Source organism: Gallinula chloropus, assembly GCF_964237585.1.
Source record: "Gallinula chloropus genome assembly, chromosome: 13".
NCBI classification, from domain to species: domain Eukaryota; kingdom Metazoa; phylum Chordata; class Aves; order Gruiformes; family Rallidae; genus Gallinula; species Gallinula chloropus.
This window is the reverse complement of record NC_140098.1, coordinates 19,812,205-19,829,498: the sequence shown is the minus strand read 5'-3', so window position 1 is coordinate 19,829,498 and position 17,294 is coordinate 19,812,205. Positions and strand designations below refer to the sequence as shown.

The window sequence follows — 17,294 nt, the reverse complement described above, 5'->3', positions numbered from 1 at the left end:
AGCGGCCGGCGGCTCGTCGTTACCCGCAGGCCGCGGTGCATGCCGGGAAGGTGGCGGCCGGCGCACGGTGAGGCGGTGCGCGAGGGGTAGGTATCAGTGTCCGCCGCGCCGGTGCGGGGGCGTGAGCGGTGGTTGCGGCTATTTGCGGCCGCTGCGCTGGTCTCGGGGAATAGCGACGGAAGCTGTCGCCGTTTCCCGTCGCAGCTCCTTCCTGAGGAGCCGAGCAAGTGCTTTGCCCCGGCCTCGGCCTCCCCACCGCGGCCTGGGGTCCTGGCGGGGGCTGGCGCTGCCGCTGCCCAGAGCGTGCGGGCCCCTCCTCAGACAGGCTGCGGGGAACCCCTAGACAGGGCGGTTGGCCTCCCCGGCCCGGCGGGGCATCGCCTTGGGGCAGCTGTTCTTCCTTGAGACGTTTATCGGTGATTTTTATCTCCTGACTGGGGCTGTGGGGCAGGCCCGGGTGCCTGACTGGGGCTGTGGGGCAGGCCTGGGTCCTTGACTGGGGCTGTGGGGCGGGCCCGGGTCCTTGACTGGGGCTGTGGGGCAGGTTGGAGGTTAAAGCATTCCTACAGAGAAGGCACAGGGCGGTGACCAGTGCTTCTGGTCGAGGCGGGTGTATGAGGGGGAGTTTGTGTGTATATTTATAGCTGAAGTGATGTCTGTTGTTTTAACCTGAGGTTTTGTGTTTGGTTTTTTTTAAGGTGTTATACTGAAGCCAAAGTAGCGAAACCACACATAATACAGAAGTAACACGAGTTGAGGCTGATCATGAAGACCTTTTGTGGAAGAGCTAATCCAACCACTGGGGCAATGGAGTGGTTTGAAGAGGATGAGAACTATGACTACCATCAAGAAATTGCAAGGTGTGCTGGAAAATAACCACCTGCTTCTTCCACTAAAACTATTAAAAAAAGAGAGCACACTAAATTTGGGTTTATGATAGTTTTTGGGTTTATCTCTGTAGAGATTCCAAGGGCATGAGATGAACAGGCTGTAGGACAGTCTAAATGTTACAGTGCCCAATGTTCCAGGGCAGAACTGTCGAAGTAAAATTTTGTGAAGTATTTTCCTTCTACATTTTTTAAACATTTTCTGAAGTGCCTGTCTTAACACTGTCGTAGCAAAATGTGGTGAAAAAAATTTCTTTTAAATTACCAGTGCAACAAGTAATTGTCTGTTCTTGTAGTAAATTTATAAGACCTTAATTGTAAGAGTCAGAGAAGTTGGCAAGATTAGATTTTGGAGGGGTTTTTAAAGTAGTGTGACCCATGAAGAAAAGGGGACCAAACCAAATTAAAACTTGGTAACATTATTAAGCTGTTTCATTGCTGCGTTCTGTTCTGTATGAACCTCCATTTGTTCCAGCTGTTATTTCACAGCCATTTGTCTGTAGGTCTGTGTATTCAGTCTGTTTCTGAGGAGGAGATAGATGCCAGCAATTAATGAGTTAGTTTATATGGTGATTAGTAGATCACCGAAATGACATTGTTCCTTAGATCTGGGGTACAGTTTTGACCCTCAAAGGACATGTCATTTATGTATGTGTTTACTGGCCATGGGGACCAGTCAGCTTAGAGGAAAAAGAGGATGTTACATTAAGATTTAGCAGCTTTGTGGTGCATTGTATTTTGACTGGAATCATTTCATTGTAGATCACGGTATGCAGACATGCTTCATGACAAGGACAGAGTAAGTATAAAAGAAAAACCCTTTTGAATAGTGAGAAAGTACTCATTCCCTTTCCAGCTGGTTTCCCTGGAAGATGAAATGTTCATACTTGTACCCTTCAAGGTGCCAGACCTGCTCTTAGATCAACAGGTGCCCTCTTACATGTGGCTAGTGTTCTGTTGTTGACAGCAGACCACGATACTTACATTCAATAGCTGATTTTGCTGATCTTTGACATTTTTTGACAGGTCATTAGATTAAATTTGAAAGGCTGTAAATGTGAATCTGTGATTCTTAGTTCTTGCAGGAATGTAAGTAAAGTCTATCTTTATTGTTTTGTGGTCTTTTCAGCTCTTATATACTGCTCAGAATCAAGAAGAAAATTGAGATACTATATCTACAGGCATGTCAAAGTCTGGAATGAATGGTTTAAATGTTCTTTCTGCTCTAGCCATTTAGTCAGTAAGCTTTTTAAAGACTTCTGTAGTGCCTATACTGTGGTTCTTGATTCTGTACTGAATTGAACCGTGCCAGCGGGATCAGGCATTTAATAAACCAAGTAGAGACAGTAAGTTGTGATCTTAACTATTATTTTATATCTAGAAAATGTATCACATTTGTAAGCTACGTATTCACTGTAAAGCTGTTCAATGATGGGTGAAGAGTGTGATAAAAATTAATGCACTTTAAATGGACTGGTCCCTCCAAAACCACTTGCTTTTGCTGAAAATGGCTTTGGTATGACCTAGAGCATAAAGAATGTCTGTAGGCTTTTTTCTAATCAGAAATTCACAGTCTGAGAATGCAAGGCTTCTGCACAAGAGGTAAAAGTGTAAGTAGATAAAAGGTCACTGACACCTTTTTTTTTTTTCCCTCTTCTCCACAGAACACAAAGTATTACCAAGGTATTCGGGCTGCAGTGAGAAGAGTAAAAGAAAGAGGTGAAAAAGCAATTGTCCTAGATATAGGGACTGGCACAGGACTCCTGTCTATGATGGCAGTGTCAGCAGGTGCAGATTTCTGCTATGCAGTTGAGGTAGGTGTTTGTTACTGGCTGCACATGCTTTTGCATGCTTGGTCATAAACTCTTTTTAGAGCCTTACAGCAGTTGTTCTGTCTGGAAGAATAGTGCTGGGGGTGCATTTGCTGTTTTGCATTGGGGTTTCTGGAGTGTAAGTTCGATGCTCTTATGTGCATGAAAAAGACTTGGATCATACAAGAAATTGGTTGAAAAGATGTAATACATTATTCTTAGGATGACTTAGTACTGTTAATCTGTACATTTACAGAAGCGAAGTTTTATAGTGTTCTGTCCCATCAAAATTGAAGTGTAACATGGAAAACTTTAATAATGTATTCTCAAACTTTGTTGCTGATATTCATAAATTTCAGCTCTTGGAGATGGGTTCTCAGACCTACTTTATCACAACAGGTTTTCAAGCCCATGGCTGATGCCGCTGTGAAGATAGTGGAGAAAAACGGGTTTCGTGATATGATCAAAGTAATCAACAAGCACTCCACTGAAGTCACAGTTGGCCCAGGTGAGACAAATAGGCTGGGGTTAAACAAATGGGCAAGTACCTCAAAGCCATGAAGGAATATGTCTTTTTCTTGTTTTCTGAGTGTTTGTTTGTTGGGGTTTTTTTAAACAAACAAATCCTTTACTCTGTGGAAAGTAACATTGGAAATTTACTTCCAAAGGAAGTGTGTTGTATTAGTATTTCCACAGTCATTTGTATTTCATAGTAAGCCTGGGAAAAAATTGCAGTCTTTAACAAGTTCTTTAACAGGAATAAGGTTTTTTTATGATAACTTGTGTTTTAACAATAGCATTTTCTTGAAAGACTGATATAAAGTCTTAGTATTAAACTGTGTCTTTTAGATGGAGATATGCAGTGTCGTGCAAACATCCTCGTAACAGAATTGTTTGACACAGAGCTGATAGGAGAAGGAGCTTTACCAACCTATGAGCATGCACACAAGTATCTTGTGCAGGTAGGAAAATAGAAGATGACAGTGTGTCAAGGTTTATTCCTAGAAAAACTTGTCTCTTTTTGAAGTAAGATAGAGATTGTACTTGTTTTAGGCTTCTGTATCCTTTGTAAATACACCATTAACTGTGCTTATTTAGTGTCCAGTGAATAACTTACTAGATTAATTCCCAGAATAAAGCTATTGGAGTGCATGTTGTAAATCACAGACTCTGAAATTACGTGTAGTTGCTTTGTGTTAAAACCTATAACTTGCTGGTTAACAAATTGCTTTCAGAAAGGCATCCCAGTTCTGATTTGGAGCTTGCTTAGTTTTGTTCCAATGGCAAATATGTCCTATGATATTTAAAAAAATTAAATTCTCCTCCTAAATTTGATGGGCTTCACTTCCCAGGCACTGATTCTTTTTCTGTTTGGGTTTTTTGCCTAACTTTTTGACTGTGGAAATAATTCAAACATTGTAATCAGATTAATACCCACTGTAATCAGGTTAATAAGTTCATTGACATATAATTTATAAGTATAATAATTTATAGGTATAATTTTACCCTTTCTAATGTTTTTCCTTTACTGTGGATGCAAAACTTGATTTAGGTTTCTAAGTTTCGTTTTTTACATATAAAGACAAGAGTGCTTCCTAAGTTTTTACTGCTCCCATATATAATTCTAAATTGTAATTAGTCCTTTTTGTAAGAGCATTGTTGTTGGACAGTGACCCCTTAGTTCACAGAGGGATACTAAGTTGTCATTGCATAAATACTTGAGCCATTATTTTTCTCGTTTACTCATTGCAATCACAAACTCTCTTTTAATGTTGATAGCTTATTTTTACATCTCTCATTTCAGAATGAGAATGGAAATGCAAGTTTAACTGAGGCTACTAAACTGATTATGTTGCATGATTAATAAAGTAATGTAGACTTGCCAAACCTATCCTGTTTGGTGTGGTAGATGTATATGCTATCTTACAGATAAACAGACAAAGAGAAAGTGCTCTGATGTTACAGAAGTCTCTTTAAGATCTCAAAGCTTCTGGTGCAACTTTTCCTCAAATTGTTTCCCATTTCAATTGGTCTAGTTGTCATGCATGTTAATACTCAGATTTGTTGAATGCATTTACCCTTTGTTTTGCACACTCAGGAAGGATGTGAGACAGTGCCTCACAGGGCAACAGTGTATGTCCAATTAGTCGAATCCAAAAGAATGTGGTCCTGGAACAAACTGTTTCCTGTTCGTGTCGAAGCAGAGGATGGTGAAAGAATTATTGTCTCCCCTTCAGAAATAGAGAACTGTCCAGGTCTTCCTTCTGTTTGTGATATCCAGCTGAACCAGATGCCTTCAAGTGACTTCACTGCCCTTAGTGATGTGGTGGCTATGTTCAGGTAAGGTAGGCAGTATTCTGTTAAAAAATATTTCCTTTTATGCCTTTTATTTAAGCTCTGTATTCAGTTTAGGAGAGCTAGGGAGAATTTCAGAAGAATGCTGAACTCTTCTTGCAATTTTGATGCTTCTCTGCAGTGTGGATTTCAGTAAGCCAGTGAAGAGTGCTTCTACCAGCTACAGAGTGCAGCTGGAGCCTGTAAAATCTGGCAAGGCACAAATTGTCCTGTCCTGGTGGGATATTGACATGGACCCCTCGGGGATGATAAATTGCACCATGGCTCCATACTGGGTAAAATCCACCTCTGCGTTCCAGGTAACACACTGAGCTTTCAGATGCTGTCATCAGACCACTGCCAGTAATTGTTTTGAGTGAATGACATACCAGGTGTTTGAAGCAGCCATCCCTTAAACTGTGTAGGAACTTTGCTAATGTTTTATGTAGTGGAAAATGCAATTTATAGAAGTGTTAACTTGTAGTATGCACCCGCTTTAGGTTTTCTTTAATGTAAAGCCTAAAAACAGGAGCTGTCTGCCAGGCATACTTTATTTCAATAGATATTTCCCCATATTTTTTCTTAACTAGTTCTCATCTGTGATCAAAGTATTAGTCTGTGGTTTGTTTATGTATAGTTCTATCACATTTCCAAATAAGTGTTACGTTTATGGTAATATGCTTATACTGCCATTAAAAAAAGGCTGGTGTGGGCAAATGCTGGGTTGATACTGGACATTTAGAGGAACAGGAGATTGCTGTGTGAATGCATTTACTAGCAGAAGGAACTAAATCAAAAGGAAGCTACAAAATTATTGCTTGCACGTACCATGTTTGAGAAGAACATTCGAAACTGTCAAGCTTTAGGGCATTTGGTCACCTTAGAATGACTGATCAGTTTTGAATATTAATAATGCAGAAAATAGCTTTTTAAAACACAAAATAATTGTGCTGTCGTATCAGAGGGACAGTGACCTCGTTTCATGCATGAGGCTCCCACTGGTGGTCACTGTCAGCGATTCAATACAGGTTTCTAATGTAAGCAAACTATAAAGGTGAAACATCCTTAGTAAGTGCAAAGCATGCTTTGGATTTGTTTTATGTTCAGCAAGCCAGTGGTCTCAGGCTCATTCTGTTGTAAGAAACCTGTATTAAGTACCTTTATTCACCATCAGTCCTTACTCAGCCTTGCTGACATGAACAAGATTCATCCAACTAATTGTACCTTAATACTTCAAAGTTGTGCCCATTCCTACTAATTGATTTCCTGATACTTTTTTTACTTTCAATTTACTACTTATCAGTCAATTCTTAAGGTTTTATCTACTCTTTTCAGTGGAGAGATCACTGGATGCAGTGTGTATATTTTCTTCCAAACGAGGAGCCAGTTTTCCAGGGTGAGAAGGTTTGCCTGACTGCCTGTCGCGATGAGTACTCGGTGTGGTACAAGCTGCAGAAAGCCAGGTAAGAGAGGATTGTATGTGTGTGTGAAAGGGTGGTGATTTACTTCCAGCATGAGTATTTGCTGCTCTTAGGGCAGCTGTTTTGTGGAAGAGTAAGAGAAGAACCTAAAGACTAGCAGATTATTAGAAGCTACTTCATGAGCAATGGACAAGTGATGCATAAAACCACAGCTGAACATTGGACTGCAGGCTCCTGTCTTACATGTGGTGGCATTCTGTGACAGAGAAACAAAACACATTCATGGTTGGTTCTTGGAAATCCAAAGGTACAGCTCAGCTGAGCTGGTGTATAGGTAGAGGAGTGAAATAATCATCATTCCGCCTCTCTTTATCTTCTGTTTTCTTAGCACTATCTTTTTGAGAGTAACACCTTTTTCTCAAATAAAAAGGAGCTTAATCATGTTGGTTGTGATGATAACAGCAGCCTACACTTTTAAAAGTCAGTGCCAGCTGTAGAAGTTGATACGTGAATTTTATGTGACTTTTTTACTTAGGAATCCAAATGAGTAGCTTTCTGGTGAAAGATCAAAGCCTAAAATACCTAAGCATTTCTGTCAGTGGGAAAGTTTGGGGGGGGGTTCTTGGTCTTGTTTTTTCAAAAAGGAAATGGAAAGCTACAGAAATGTCCCTGGAAAACTTGTAAATTGGTACAAGTAACCGTGGATCCCATATGTGTTAATGTACGTACTAGCTAAAATGCATAAATGTACCTGTGTGTGAAAACATGTTACTGGTGCCATAGTTAATACCTCATTAAAATTTCTTTCCAGCCAGGAGGAGAATAAAGCAGATGTTCGGGTGGAGAGTCCTGTTTGTAGATGTCAGGCTCATCTTCTTTGGAACAGACCACGCTTTGGGGAATTAAATGATCAAAACCGAACGCGCCAATACGTCAAGTCTTTGATAAAAGTGAGTGCATTTGGCACGCAGGTGTTTTGCTTTCTGTGATGGATGCTTGGATTCCTTTATTTGAAGTACTTATTTATTAAATACTTTTCTCTCTTGCAATATGTACTTTATTTACATCAGCAGATATAAGTTACATTTTGTAATGAAAACTTTAGTATTACTTGTTTGTAAGTGTTAAGCAGCGGGTTTTACACAGGAATTAGTAGCAGCTCTGTGTAATTGTTAGAGGGAATACTGGGAGTTGAATAAAGACATGCAGGACGTGTTTGTGCAAACTTTTTCTGACCTAAATCAAAGGGGTTACACAAACAGTTCTTAACACTATTCTGTTCTGCTTGAGGTGGTTACATTAATCACCTCCCAGTCCGTACTTGATATGGAAGTTAGAAAGTGGGAAAAAGTGCCACCAAAATGTTTAGAATTTGAAAACATTTCTATCTGGAATAGGAATAATAATGGCTATTTATTTTCTGTAGGTTCTGAAAACAGATAGTGTTTGCCTCTGTATTAGTGATGGCAGTCTGCTGCCCATGCTGGCTCACTATCTTGGAGCAAAGCAGGTACAGTACTTCATCCTGGTTTTCTGATTGTTGGGTTTTACCTCGGTATCTTAAGTTCTCTCATGTAGTTGAGCATTTCCACCCCGTTATTTAATTATTTCCAATGTGTCTTCAGTGACAAATGAGAAAGATTCTCCCATGATTTAGTGGGCATAGTAGTGTTGGGTTGATGGTTGGACTTGGTGATATTACAGAGGTCTTTTTCAACCTTAACTGTGTTTAGGTTAATCAGTCAATTCTGTGATTGTCTTGAAGTGGAGGTTAAATTCCTCTCTGATCAGGCTGAAGTCTGGGGAGATGGTAATTACCAGTAGTGATGTTTACCAACACGTAGACCTCAATGAAAGTTATGTTTGTCATCCCTCACTGATTCCCCCACCACTGATCTTGGTGCTTTTGGAAATACACTTTCTACTGACCAAAATGTCTTTTTCACTTTTTTGTGTGTTTGAAATTCCATAGTGAATTTATTATCTAGTCTGAAATGAAGGGTCTGTAATAACAAGATAGGAAGCATTAAGAATACTGAGCCTGTGTGTAAATGAGATCTGAGAGCTGCCTGGCTGTCTCACTTACATGTAAACCTTACTCAGTGTGTTGTCTCATCAGGCTTTTCAAACTAAAATCTACTGGACTGAATATCTGGAATGCATAATGTAATATAATCCTGAGGAAGATGCTGGGCAATTCATAGAGACTAATAAAGTTCTGGGTTAAAGCAGTGATCAGTGGCCCTTATATTTTGGTCTTTCATAGTGGGTAGTCACAGATGACCAGGGCAGACACAGGCATTTCCATAGTATTTTCCTAACCCTTTAACAGCATATTCTTAAATATTGGCTGTTTTTGTTTGTTTTGGTTAGGAATTGGGCTTTTTCTTACTTCAGAAGGCTGGTGGGTTGCATTGCACAGCTGAGCTCTTTGGAACTGATACAGCCAGATCATGTTCAACAGTGCTTGCATGCAGTCAGCACTACTGGAGATTTGATTCTGCCCAGTGGCACTAATGCTTGTGTTCATTCAGGAGTAAATACATGCCTAGAGCAAATGTTAATATGCTATGTGCATCTGAGGAGTGGAAGATAAATATTTACCTTCTGTGGGGTATTTTATTACGTGGCTGTGAAAAGAGTTTTATTCAGCCTGTAGTTATTGGGGGTGTTTTTATTGTGAAAATGGTACAGGCCAGTGGGCTGTGGAATAGATGCATGGTTCTTATGAACTGTGCTCACTAGAGTATCAGAGTAGTTCCTTCACCATTCACTGACGTGGGTTTTTATACTTAAAAACTATGAAGCTAGTTGATTACCTGTTGTTTGTTTTCTTTAGGTGTTTACATTAGAAAATTCTGCTGTGTCCTGTTCGGTCATGGAAAAAGTGAGTATTCAGTTTCCTGTTAAAGCAGTAAATGAACTCTGCATTTCTAGGGTCAGAGTTGATGCCTTTGATTGTCTTGGCATCAATTCCTTGGAGATTAAACTCAATTTAATGAATGTAATTGATCATATGGTTTGGCAAGGCTGTGAGAGGGCTGTGTTCTTATATTTTCCTGGTAATTGTCCAGAGCTTTATGCAGATAGTTGGAGGAATACATTCCACTGGAGATACCTGCAGCCTCATAGCTTTAGCCACAAGCTAAGAAAGCTGAGCTGAGCAGAGGGAATTATGGTTGCCAGTGCTTGATCTCTCCTTGTAGATGCCTTTAGCCTTGTTTGCTTGAGCCACTGCTCTGCTCCCTCATTGTGTTGGTGGTAAGAGCCAAGTTACTAGTTTGTGAGGATGGAAGAACATCACATAACTTGCACCAGTCTTACCTAGAAAGTGGTATCTAGCTATCTGTCTTCCAGCTGAGACAAGTTAGGAATGCCTGCTCTGCATAAAAATACTATTTTGATATGGGTTTGTAGCTTTTGATAAAAGACAGTATGCTACTTTTTTTTAATAAAACTTTTATTCCCCCAGTTTTTTAAAGCAAATCATCTTGAAGATAAAATTAAAATAATAGAAGTACGTCCTGAATTGCTGACATCTTCTCATCTGGAAGATAAAAAGGTGTGTTACAGTTGTTCAGTACTGAATTTCAGTGGATGGCAGGGAGCAGAAGGTGAAGACGACTCTTGCTTTCATACTCTGCTACTGTAACCACAGTGAATCACATTGTAGCCTAGTTCATATGAAATGTACTGAGTACATGGGCCTCATCCCACTGAAGCTGAATCTTAATCTAAAGAATTTGGGAGGGTTTTCTCTTTGGTTTTGAAGCAGTACAACTTTTACTTCTTGTGTAATCTACACCGGTTGTAATGGCACTTAATCTGGTTTAACTGCATAAGTGCTACTAGGCTGTAGCTCTTCTTTCTCAAGCTGCTCAGCAGATTGCAGTCTACTTGGAAATATTAATGTCCCTAAATAAAAAATTAAAAAAATCTGTGGCTCTTGCTATGGAGCATTCCAACCTAAAACTGCAATAATTTCTCTTAAGTGGAAAATTAATTTTAGAATTTGCTAGTTATAAACCCAAGAAGATGTCTGTTGTGCAGTTTATGCTGTCATGAAATCCTTGTGGAGCAGTAGAAGTGTTTAATCTACATGCCTTCACTTGGTAGGCAGCTCCTGAAGATGTAAGCAGGCTGCATTACTGAGTGCAGTTCCTCACTGTAATGCTTTTATCTCTGTTCTCTCCCAAGATTTCTGTTCTCCTGGGAGAGCCATTTTTCACGACAAGTTTGTTGCCGTGGCATAACCTGTATTTCTGGTACGCGAGGACAGCTGTCACCAGTCACCTGAGCAGCGATGTCACTGTCCTACCTCAGTCTGCTTCTTTGCACATGATGATTGTGGAGTTTCAGGTGAGATTGTTTAGAACTGTTTGTTTGATAGTTCCATGAGTTCACTTAAAACCCTGGAAGAGTACTCAATTCTTTGACAAGTTTATCTCATCTTAATACTGTCTGCTTTGATGTATTTTTGCACTTACCACTTGGGAAAAATTAATTTTCAAGAAGTCAAATATTCTGTTCTCATTTCAGCCATTTCTTGTAAAATTATTTGAGTTAATTTTCTGACATTTTAAATGAAAAGGCTGAATGTTTTAAAATATTTCTTTATATTAGAGATACATTGTTGAAGCGTGTGACAATTGTGGTTATTCATAAAATGAGATACTCTGCAAAATAACAGGCTTTAAAATGATGCTGTATGAATGTAAGACTGTAGGCACAGTTCTAAATTTGAGCATAATAAGGGTCATATTAAAAAAAAAGACTTTGGAAAATCATCTTTCAAAAATTGTACAAAGTTATGATGACTTGGTTGGTGAAGACTGAAGAGTTTACCTACAATGACAATGGAAATTAAATCAGTACTTCTGTAATTTTTTGCTCCATTAGCAGTAGGGGAACTCTTTAGTCTGGAATCACATAACTAAATATACAGATCTATAAATAAAATCCATGCCTATAATCCAATGTAGCATCACATAAACATAACCTTCAGTTTATCTGTTAAAACTGCTGGCACTTTGCTCTCGTTTCTTCCCTCTGTCTGGTTCACCAGCTGTGTAGTTTCATGTCTGAGCCTTCTCTCCCATAACAGTTTCCTTATTCAGATTCTCTTTAACCTTGTTTTCTTACTTCCACCTTTGATTTGTGCATGTGAGATTACATACGCTTGTTTTCCCTCTGGGACTGCATATTTTGACATACCTTTCAGTTTCCTGCAGAAATTTAAATGGGAATTGAAATGCATACTCAGTAAATAATGTAAATCTGAGTCTTGTAATAGGAAGCAGATGTTTAAGACTAATCAACAGTAATGACATTGAAATAAGCAGATAATTTTAGTTCCATGCTTTCTTATCTAGGGCATTTACTTCACTAGAACTCAGACCATTTTGTAAGGAAGTAAGCATGTGCTCTAGATGAGGAAAATGAAGCATGCAGAGTGATGGCTTAAGATTGTTCAGCAATAGAGTAGCAGAATGTAGAGTAACAACAACCTTGCCTGAACCTCAGTTGTACAATTCCATGTACAGGGCTGTGTTCAGAGGTGATTCCACATGGCTGTTTTGGTAGAACATTCAACTTGTGTTGACTGGATCCAGGAGAAAGAATTTGATTAAATTACTTCGGTTATGAACTTGTTTAGTCTATAATTGCATTTAGGGGGCAGGATGCTACCAATCTGATTTGATAGTTTTATCAGGTATGCCATTCAGAGATTCTTTAGTCACTAATTCATGCTCTAATTTCAGGCATAAGTTATAACAGAATTTACTTAAATTTATAGTAGTGCTGCTGCCACCTTGTAAAGCAGGAACATTCGAGGTTGAGTGTGACAACGAACAGTTAATGAAATGTATTTGACCACAACTCATTAATGTTCTTGTTCTATTAAGAGACCATTAATGCAGCCTAAGAAAAGGCAAAAGTATGGTAGTCCAGTAGGCTGCGAGATGTTTGTTGCAACTGGGAGCACTTACCTGTGCTGGGTAGTGGAAATGGGGGCCTGTAAGGCTTTAATCTTGGCTAATCCATACCTACCCTACAGTACACTATGCAGAGAGGTCCTAGGAGACGTGGCAGATTCTTTAGAGCAGTTGAAAGCAGCAGCTCAAGAATTAATCGCCTTGCAGGACATTTTCCACACTTCTTTTCTGATTCTTGCAGCAGTATTAGTGGTTTGGGAATATATACATAGTAAAGAGTCTTTGGCTGACTTGTTAGCAAATGTCTAATCTAGTGCTAAGATTATTTTAAAATTTCCTACTTCCTTTAATAAAGCCAAGCAAAATCCTCTTTTCTTTTTCAGGACTTATGGAGAATCCGGAGTCCTTGCGGCACCTGTGAAGGTTTTGATGTCGGGACCATGGATGATATGATTAATGTAAGAAGACTGAAAATTGTTTTGGCACAAGTCTCAGCAAAATAGAAAAAACAGCTTTGCTTAAGAAAGTGTTCAGTGACACTGGAAAACTTGTATGTTAGGCAGAACAGCATTTTTTAAAAGGGTTTCACAAATACGGTGTCTGTTTAGCTCACTGGGAAAACAGCAGCTTCTGTGGCATGGGTTTTGGGGTAGTATGTTTCCCCTCAGCTGTCAGGCTCTTCAGTGCTTTACACCATTTTGAAAATAATTCTGCTCATTCAAAAAGAAAAATACTGTTCTTACTTTATTTCAAGCTCAGAATGAAATTTTCTGGGAGTTGTTCATAGACAAGTCCTGCTGTTCTTCTTGCCCTTGAAGATGTCCTTTAAAGAGAGAAAGGCTTTTTGACTGCTGAGAAATAAATAAATGTGAAGGGTGAGACTTATCTATATAATTTTCCTGAGCTGTACTGTTAATATCCTTATTTGAGTTAGCCATTTAGACTGCCTCTGAGGTCAGTGTAGAAGAGTAAAGGCAATTTTGGAGTAGAATTCATCTCAAAGGAGAAGAAGAGTTAAACACATTATCGTTTAAAAGTGCCCATTTCTCTTTGACTGGTCATAGCTGTTAGTTCATGTGTGTAGTACATACTTTCTCTTGTGCCTAAGAAGTGTAGACCTGTCCTCTCACAGCTTTTTTGCTTAAATATTCTGAGTCCAGAACACAAAATTAACTTGAAAACAAGGACTGTCGGCCTTTGGATTGTTTTCAGATAGTTCTATTTCTTTCTTTCTTCAGAATTCTCTGAATTTTAGGGAATCCAAGGAAGCAGAACCTCACCCTCTGTGGGAATATCCTTGCAAATCACTCTCTGACCCCCAGAAAGTTTTGACATTTGACTTCAGAAAGACTGTACCACAACACGGCCTCAGCGCAGAGGGGTCTGTGAATCTTTTACGGTCAGTTTTATCCATTTCTTCACCTCATACTCAAGCTCTTTGTGTGTGTGTATGTGTGTGTGTATATATATAAAATAGAGAGACAGTTAATGGTTCTTTCAAATGTAACAGACAGTTGTGGAAGTTAGCTTGATGTTAATTTCCTGTGGCTGTTCACCATGGGCTGTGACAGTAAGGGTGATTTCTTAGATGCTATGCCCTTGTTGAAAAAATAACATTTTATTAGGTGTTACCATGGCTTAAAACTTAAACAGATTAATTAATAGCTTAATTGTCTGGATATTTTTACTCTTTATGTTTGTTCCCTGTTGCTGAGTTCTTGCAGAAAAAGCTACTATTTAGCTTTACAAATGGCTCTTAACAGCTTTAAGGTCTAGACTCTTCTTTGGTTTAGGTGTAGTATTTGTCACACCTTCTGAGATAGATTATTGTGAAAACTAACTACAGATTTTACTTAAATCTGTTCAAACCTGAGATGCTGTTAAGAATTAAAAAGCTGGGGAAAGTTATTTTTAACAATCTGGAGTTTATGTAACTCAAACACTGCTGTAATTCTGTGTCTCTCTCTGAAACCAAATTCCTCTGGGCTTTTGCACCCGTTGCTGCATTTGCAGGCAACACGCCAGCGTGACCTGTGCTCCTTCTGGAGCAGACACTTCAAGTGGGATGGAATGGGTGGTAAATATTTCCACAAAATTCAGGAACAATAGAAGCTGGGATCTCTGAAGGGAGTTCTCTCCTAGTATGCTGTATAATTTATGCCATGTTATTGAGTGCCTGTTAAACGACTGTGTTTCTGAGCAGATGTAGTTATGACATAGTCTCCTCTTCCTTTTTGAGTTTTTTTTAAATTTTATTTCTGCAAATACTTTAAAAGTTTCTACCTTTTTACCAAATCATTCATCTGTTCAGCTTTTTCTGAAGGAAACAAGTTATGCATCCTTTTACAGCTGTTGCCTAAACTGTGAGGAGTAGGTACAGCTTTTAAGCTGTCAGTGTTGAACAAATTTAATGTTTTGATCCTCCATCTCTCCCCAGGAAAGGAAGGAGCCATGGAGCAGTTCTATGGATGGAATATCATCTTACAGCTGATATCTGCATTAGTACAGGCCTGATGCAAATTGCAAATGAAAAGGTATTTCTTCAGACTAATTTATTCTGTCTATAGGATTACAGTGCTGAATAATGGGTCTGTTGGCCATGCTTGGTTCACGTAGTGCTCTTTGCTACACTGTTGGACTATTTAGACAGAACTAGTACAACTGTCCATATTTTTGGGGGGAGCAGGAGATACACCTTACAACTGGAGAGTCTGAATTGGTCCCAGAGTTTGGAGCCACATTCAGAACTTAAATATGATGCTAGCTTAAAGCATATTTATTCATACAAATCCTGGTTCTCAGTTTAACAAAAGCAAAACTACTGGGGGTGAGTAAGTATGTGTTTTTGGAACTCTAACTAAAAATTCTTTGACCAAATTAATTTTTCTCCTCTGTGACTTCACTGTGCTGTGTAGCATGTGGTGTTTCATGTTATGTATCCTACAATGGAACGGAGAGCAATGGCACTGATAACTATCTGATCACTGTATATTGAACAAGAACTCTTGTGCCCTTCCTATATTACTGCTGTCTAGAAATAGCATTATAAACTTTTGACTGCTTTGACTTTCACTCTCTCCTGTAGGGAAACTGCGAATGGAATCCCCACTGCAAGCAAGCTGTCTATTTCTTCAGTTCTGTTATTGAATCAGAGACCCTGTCAGACCATCCTAGTGCTGTCACATATGCTATACATTTCGACACGAAGACAGGAGAGATTACCATAGATTTTAAGCCATTGTAAAATACTTTCCTTTTACTAATGTTCCTAAGTTATAATAAACTTACACAGGTCTTTTTTTTCTCTTTTTGTATGGCAGAGGGTTTTTTTATTGTACACAGAGAGTAAAGTGACTGTTCTGAAATAGACTTTCAACTTTTTTGGGGTTTGTTTTCAAAAGATAGAGTTGGGGAGGCAGAGAGGAACCTCCGCCGGGCCTCCCCACCCTCCCTCCGGACCCACCGCGGGCTCTTCCTCTCCCCGCACCACCCGACATGGCGGCGGATGCTCCCTTCCGGACACGCTGCAGCCCGTTCCCCGCCGCCTCAGCGCTCCCCGGGCGCTGCCCCCGCCCCGCTTCCGACCGCGCTCCGCGCAGCGCGGTGACGCCACTTCTGGTGCGGGGGACGCGCGATGGCGGGGGGAGGCATGCGGGGGGACACGTGTGTGCGGGGCAGGGTCCCCCACTGCCGCCCAGTGAGCCGGGACCCCTCCGGGGAAACATACATGTCGCGGGGGGTGACCGGGGGGGTCCCCACGTCCCCCTGGTTGGTGACGACCCTGTAACCGCCAACAAACTCAGTGCCGAGAGCGGGGCTGTGTCCCTGCCGCTCCAGCCGCTTCCCGCACGCAGGTGGCTTTTGCGGGGTGGAGGGGTTGTTCCCAGAATAAAACCCCCGCTGCCCACCTGGTGCCCCTCTAGTACCTCGCTCCCGCCCCCCCACCTCCAGCGCCTAACTCTGGGTGTCCCTCCCATCCCCCAGGGCTGGTCTCGGAGCCCCAGAGCCTGTGGTATCTGCTGGGCCGGCTTGGGGGGGGGGCGTGCACGCAGGGGGGTGCAGTGTGTGGGGGGACTTTAGAACGGGCTGAGGGGCGCTGGGATAGGGGGAGCAAGGGGTTCTGGGGGGATCCCCAAGGGGGATTTGGGGTGGTGGGGATCCGATGGGCCCCCAAAGTTCTGGGTGAAATTTCAGTGTCAGGATTTCAGAGCAGTTGGTGGAGTTTTGGGGTGCTGGGGGGGTTGGAATGTCACGCAGATGGGTGCTGTGTTAAATTAAAGAGGCAAAATGCCCCCCAATGTCTCCAGTTTACCTCTAAAATCTACCAAGTTGCAAATGTTGAGATCAATAGTCCTTTTACCTATACCTATATCTGTTGCAGCCAAGCTTCTAAAGTTGTGCACAGGAATTTAAAATGTTTCTAGGTATTGTTGGTGGATGTTTATCAGCCAGTGGATACAGATACCGGAGACAGGAGTAACTATTTGTTTAGTAGTTATTTCCTACACAAAAACAAGAGCCACCAAACAGAAAGCAGTAATCAATTTGAAGATCCCCAGCAAAATGCTTAGTTAAGAAAATAACAAAAGGACATAAAACAATTAGGAAAAAATAGAGGAAAACTCAGTGGATAGAGATGGTGAGGAGATGGCAGGAAACTAAAAACTCCTCCAGAAATGCCTGCAGTGGAGCAAAAGGGATGAGAAAATTGAAACACAACGGGGAGACAAACTTCATCCTGTCCCATTAACTGCCACTACCTTTCCTCTCAAAGACAGAACGTGCCTGTGCAAAGTGAGCTCAGAGCAAGGATGAGCATTTGCTGCCTGGTGGGCTTGCTCTTGAGCTGCTGCTGCACCACTTCTTGTCCCCAGACCTTCATTCCCTACCTTTTCTCTCCCTGAT

The 17,294-nt window shown here is 40.7% G+C and overlaps 1 protein-coding gene across 1 annotated transcript; it reads left to right on the top strand.

The window, feature by feature from the left end:
• Positions 1-66: 66 nt before the first annotated feature.
• Positions 67-15,758, top strand: PRMT7 (protein arginine methyltransferase 7). Its single transcript, XM_084269874.1, has 18 exons — positions 67-86; positions 699-860; positions 1,650-1,686; positions 2,552-2,701; positions 3,098-3,206; positions 3,548-3,660; positions 4,797-5,038; positions 5,175-5,352; positions 6,368-6,495; positions 7,265-7,403; positions 7,880-7,963; positions 9,293-9,340; positions 9,926-10,015; positions 10,651-10,812; positions 12,773-12,847; positions 13,628-13,788; positions 14,827-14,923; positions 15,475-15,758. The coding sequence occupies exons 2-18, from the start codon at positions 766-768 to the stop codon at positions 15,631-15,633; spliced, it is 2,067 nt and encodes a 688-aa protein (XP_084126000.1). The 5' UTR covers positions 67-86; positions 699-765; the 3' UTR covers positions 15,634-15,758.
• Positions 15,759-17,294: the final 1,536 nt, after the last annotated feature.